The sequence below is a fragment of the Nematolebias whitei genome, chromosome 15 (assembly GCF_014905685.2).
Source record: "Nematolebias whitei isolate Nwh7 chromosome 15, NemWhi1, whole genome shotgun sequence".
In the NCBI taxonomy this organism is placed as follows: domain Eukaryota; kingdom Metazoa; phylum Chordata; class Actinopteri; order Cyprinodontiformes; family Rivulidae; genus Nematolebias; species Nematolebias whitei.
The window spans coordinates 38,644,643-38,650,684 of record NC_056512.1 but is presented as its reverse complement, the minus strand read 5'-3'; the positions used below and the strand labels follow the sequence as shown (position 1 = coordinate 38,650,684).

Sequence of the window (6,042 nt, the reverse complement as noted above, 5' to 3'; positions counted from 1 at the left end):
GGAACCTGTCGGCCTATTTTGTCCAACTACATCATCTGAAAGGGTCAGAGTCACTGTTTCAAACGTATCAACCTCAGCCAAGCATGGGGACCGAGCAGGAGGAGTCAGGATCAGAGTCTGAGATGAGAGCCTTTGTGGGAACAACCTTATTTATGAGGAACCACAGGAAGCTATCAGGATTTTTATTGTCATTCACATCACATGTGGTACATGAGGTGGAATGAAACTATGTACACAGGGATGTATTACATACATCAAAAGAAAGTTCTAGGCAAACAGGTTGTTGGGCCTTAAGAACAGATCGATGACATGTGGGTTCTTTGGATTGGACGCCATACTGCTTGTGAAACGTTCGGTCAGCCTGTTGGGCAGTGCTGTGGTTCTGAAGCTGACAGGCCGATGGCTGCACCAGTTCTTTCACTGATCCAGGGTTCAGGTCTGGCTTCAGGCTGCATCACTTTTGATGGAGCCACAAAGACCAAAATGATTTGACAGGAGGCGTCAAACCAGGAACTTAGTTGCTTGGTATCAGCAGCAAACTGGTGGTGGTGGGGTGTGTGGGTGTGGGTGGGGGGGGGGGGTGAAGGTTAGAGAAGGCGAGCCTGCAACCGATCACCACCTCAAGTCCACCGACTGTACATCAAAATTTGTGTGAGTGAGGTGAAGCACCCTCACCTGCAACACATTTGCCCTGCTTTGGGCCCTTGAGCAAACCCCCCCCCCCCCCCCCCCCCCAGCTGCTCCCTGGATGTGTGGGATGGAAGCCCTCTGCTCCACAGAGATGCCGATAAAACCGATGATCAGAAATCACATCACTTTTTTCCAGACAATCAGTGAGAGAGAACAAGGTCCAATGTGTGTCCGGGTCGGGTTGGGTTGGTTCTGACGGACACTCCCTCCTGTAGAAGTTGGAGCGCTCCACGACTCAGACTTCAGTCTCACCATGAAGATCCAACTGTTCACCTGCGGAGTCCTGCTGCTGGCCTTGACGGCTCCAGGTGAGTCTCACCCCTGAGTCTGGACCTCACCTGTCTGTCCCCGGAGGACGGACACAAACACGTGTTTACCTTCACACCGACCAAATGTTTACCTTTTGAAAGAGCTGCTCACTGACTCGGTTTGGTTTGACCGGGTCCGTCCGACCTGAGGGAGCAGCTGTTGTTCTGTGAGGGTTTTGTTGTTGTTTCAGATGGTTTGTTTTTGTTTACTTTGTTCTGATATTTGATTTCCAAACGGGCTTAGAACCAGTCGAACCAGCAGAGATGTTCCGAGGAACCGTTACGTTCTCCGTTCGTTCTCTGACGGGCCGCTCAGGTCGTCAGGAGACCTTTAAAGGGATAGTTCAGCCTTTTTGAAGCAGCTTTCTGTGTTCAAGTTAATTATAAACAGAAAAATTAGCATTTTCTGAGAACAGAACATTAGCCGAAACGATCAGAACACAAGGTGAAGTGAGAAGAACACCAGCTGAAACCTAAAATAAATTCAAAGAGCATAAAAGCATAAACCAGCACAACAGTAGATGAATATTTAGCACAGTAGCAACAAATAAAACTACAAAAACAGTAGCTAAATGCCAAAACTAACGAGACACCAGCTAAAAGATAAATAACTGCTAAATCATAAGCAGAACAGTATGCTGAACAAAATAACAACTAAAAATTTAAATGACTAAACTAGGAGCTAAAAGCTTAAATTAGCAGAACAATTGCTAAAATTAACTCAACAGTAGCTAAAAGCTTAAACCAGAACAATAATAAAAATCTAAAGAATGGTTAAAAGCTGAAACCAGCCAAACATGAGCTAAAAGCTATGAACAGCTCATTAGTAGTAGTAGAATAGTTTTTTTGTTGTTTTTGTTTTTAAGAAGTTTTTAAAGATCTTTTTTGATGTTTTTTTGTCAAATTCCAGGTTTTAGTTTTTTGTGTTGCAACATTTTCACATCAACTAAAAATACGGAGCAGAAGTTGGTCTATAAATTTGTCAAAACAGAACTTTAAAGACTGAATCATTTATCAGGACATTAAACCTCTTAGTTCTGAATTGTGTGAAAGCTGTCCACCCAGTGCTGTCTAAAGTACGGGTCAGGGTCCATAAAAGGGTCACAGGATGAATCTCAGCGGCCCTAAAACGATTTAAAGACAAAAAAAATCTGATTTATTCTTAATTTCACTCTAATTTTTAAACCACAAATATTTGACTGAAACAGGAATAGATTCCCTTCAATCAACTTTTTACATTAAAATGTTTAATTCATATTTTTAGTTCTGATTCATTAAATAAATCACCTTCTAGAGCTTTCCTAGTTTAATTTCATTTAGGCAAATTTAATTTATCTTTAATCCAGCGAAGTAAAGTTCAAACATTCACTTAAAATCAACATTAAACTATTCGATCCAAGACATTACAACAAGCCTCAGTTCCTCAGAATTCAAGGAAAATGTAAAATATTGGGTCAAAACTTGGTAAAAGAAGAAGGTTCTGTTGGTGGAAACACGTCTGAGCTTCTGTTTGCTGTTCCTCCCACAGGAAGTGATGCGCAGCTCGATGGTAAGTGTTTTTAAACTGTCCTTTTTAAAAAGAAGAGCTGAAAATTGAGTCAGTAAATTAAATTTGGTGGAACTTTCCTACAGTTTGGTGCATTTGTCAGTTTTTTTCCCTCACTTCCTCGTCTTTTTCAATAATCAGCAAAAATTAAAAAAATGAGTTCATATTTAATTAAAACTCAGATTAGTGAATTTATTTAAAGTCAAAAGAGGGATATGATAGACAATAGACATTTTTTAACTGTTTTAGTATGTTTTTTCCTAACATATGTCGTGCAAATGAAATAAGGTCACAAGTGCTTTTATTGCTTGAATGTTTTATAAGTACTGAATTTTACAAACTGAAAGCTGGCAAATAAAATCCATAATAAAAGCAGGTAAAACGAAATTAACATTCCTCAAAGGAATCACCTTTAACCTGTTGCCTGCTACGCTGAGTGGAAACTACAAGTCGTGTCAAAAACAGAAAGTTCTGGTGGCCTTATGTGTAAATTTTAATTATCTTCAGTGGTTTGTGTAGGAGATGTGAGAAGTTAGAGACCCTTTATTTTCATATTTTAAGAGAAAACTTGATTGAAGTCGATGAGAGTTTGGGTGTTGGCTTCACCTGTTCACCTGTTCATCCTGCTGATTGTTGACAGATAATCTCCTGAATCTGTTTCCTTTAACTTCATGTTTCCTCATGTTTTAACTTTTACATTTATTTCCTGATTCTTTATCACTGAGATCATCTTTGTCTGTGTTTGTGTTTTGGGTTCTTCCTTTCTCGTTTCATCCCGATGCACCAGTTAAAAATCCTTATTTATAAATTTAATAAAAGAATGAATAAATATGCCTGAACACAGCAAAGATGTATGTTAAAGTTCAGTTCCTGCAGCAGTTTGACGGGCGAGCATTTTTCTGCAGTTTGCGGCTCTGCTCCGCTCAACAGCAAGATCGTTGGAGGTCAGCCGGCGGCTGCCGGGGCCTGGCCCTGGCAGGCCACTCTGGACATCCGAGGCGCTCTCTGTGGGGGGTCTCTGATCAACAACCAGTGGGTCCTCAGTGCTGCTCACTGCTTTTCCAGGTGAGCTCTGATTCAAAATCATATTTAGTTGAAGGGAGAGAAAAAATATCAACTGGAGGGACAGAGAGATCAGGCTGGAAAGGATGTGCAGCAGGTTAGGCATGTTAAAGAGAGAAATGGTAATGTTCTAACAAGTGAGGAGGGTGTGACAGGAAGATGGAAGAAGTACTTTCAGGAGCTAATGAATGAAAAGAATGAAAGAGAAAGAAGAGCCGAGGTCATCAAGATCTGGGAGAGGGTTGCTCGCTTTAATTTGACATCTTGACATTTCAGCATCTTAGCCCAAACCAGTGAAACTTTGTCGTCCATCACCTCGCATGCTGACGTTCATATGTGAGACGCCTGACTGTGCACATAGAGCACGTAATTCTGAAGCTTCAGGGGCCGTGCATATACAGGTGCTGGTCATAAAATTATATTATCATGAAAAAGTTGCTTTATTTCAGTAATTCCATTCAAAAAAGTGAAACTTGTATATTATATTCATTCATTTTACACAGACTGATATATTTCAAATGTTTATTTCTTTTAATGTTGATGATAACTGACAACTAATGAAAACCCCAAATTCAGTATCTCAGAAAATAAGAATATTACTTGACCAATTTAAAAAAAGGATTTTTTAGAAATGTTGGCCAACTGAAAAGTATGAACATGAAGTATGAGCATGTACAGCACTCAATACTTGGGGCTGCTTTTGCCTGGATTAATGCAGCAATGCAGCGTGTCATGGAGTCGATCAGTTTGTGGCACTGCTCAGGTGCTATGAGAGTCCAGGTTGCTCTGATGGTGGCCTTCAGCTCTTCTGAACTGTTGGGTCTGGTGTATCACATCTTACTCTTCTCAATACCCCATAGATTTTCTATGGGGTTAAGGTCAGGCGAGTTTGCTGGCCAATTAAGAACAGGGATACCATGGTCCTTAAACCAGGTACTGGTAGCTTTGGCACTGTCGGAAGGTGCCAAGTCCTGTTGGAAGAAGAAATCTGCATCTCCATAAAGTTGGTCAGCAGCAGGAAGCATGAAGCGCTCTAAAACTTCCTGGTAGACGGCTGTGTTGACCTTGGACCTCAGAAAACATAGTGGACCAAGACCAGCAGATGACATGGCCCCCCAAACCATCACTGACTGTGGAAACTTGACACTGGACCTTAAGCAACATGGATTCTGTGTCTCTCCTCTTTTTCTCCAGACTCTGGGACCTTGATTTCCAAAGGAAATATAAAATTTACTTTCATCAGAGAATACAGTATAACTTTGGGCCACTCAGCAGCAGTCCCAAGCAAGACCCTTCTGATGCTGTCTCTTGTTCAAGAGTTGCTTGACACAAGGAATGCGACAGCTGAAACCCTTGTCTTGCATACATTTGTTCGTGGTGGTTTTTGAAGCACTGACTCCAGCTGCAGTCCACTCTTTGTGGATCTCCCACACATTTTGGAATGGGTTTTGTTTCACCATTCTCTCCAGGGTGCGGTTATCCCTATTGCTTCTACACTTTTTTCTACCACATCTTTTCCTTCCCTTCGCCTCTCTATTAATGTGCTTGGACACAGAGCTCTGTGAACAGCCAGCCTCTTTAGCAATGACCTTTAGTGTCTTGCCCTTCTTGTTCAAGGTGTCCATGGTCGTCTTTTGAACAACTGTCAATTCAGCAGTCTTCTCCATGATTGTGTAGCCTACAGAACTAGACTGAGAGACCATTTATAGGCCTTTAAAGGTGTTTTGAGTTAATTAGCTGATTTGTGTGGCACCAGGTGTCTTCAATATTGAACCTTTTCACAATATTCTAATTTTTGGAGATACTGAATTTGGGGTTTTCATTAGTTGTCAGTTATAATCATCAACATTAAAATAAATAAATCTTTGAAATATATCAGTCTGTGTGTAAGGAATGAATATAATATACAAGTTTCACTTTTTAAAGGGATTACTGAAATAAAATCAACTTTTTTATGATGCTCTAATTTTATGACCAGCAGCTGTAGATGAAGAAAGACGGGGTTTTTAAGCATGCCAGGTTGTAGCCCAAGACTAGTTTCCATCTGTTTGTCCCTCAGCTGGTTGATGTTCATATGGACATACGAAATACGGCACCAGTACAAATGAGGACAAACCATCTAAAGTACAGCGAAGAACACAAGAGCTGCATGACTTTACAGAGCAGGTAAACCCAGGACAGCAGTAAAGGAAACATATTTTTAAACATGAATAAAAGACTATAAAACTATTATAAACTATTGCTCTAACACTTGTGTCAATACAACGTAATTTAAAGTAACTGGTCACGACACTGGTGAGTTTTGAGCCACACCTTCAAGTTCCCTTATAACAGGTGTCTGCAACCTTTTAGACCAAAAGAGCCATTTTTACTCTTCACTTACGAAACAAAGTGTGTCTAAAGCCGCAAAACCTGCTACAACAGTGATTATCAACT

The 6,042-nt window shown here is 40.7% G+C and overlaps 1 protein-coding gene across 1 annotated transcript in view; it reads left to right on the top strand.

Annotated features, from left to right (window-relative positions):
• The first annotated feature begins 940 nt into the window (after positions 1–940).
• Positions 941–6,042, top strand: part of LOC119421832 (trypsin-2-like) — a 10,947-nt gene continuing 5,845 nt past the window's right edge. The window contains exons 1-3 of the mRNA XM_037689195.1: positions 941–998; positions 2,527–2,547; positions 3,450–3,609. Coding sequence (XP_037545123.1) covers positions 944–998; positions 2,527–2,547; positions 3,450–3,609 — 236 coding nt within the window. The 5' untranslated portion in view covers positions 941–943. The remainder of the gene's footprint in view (positions 999–2,526; positions 2,548–3,449; positions 3,610–6,042) is intronic.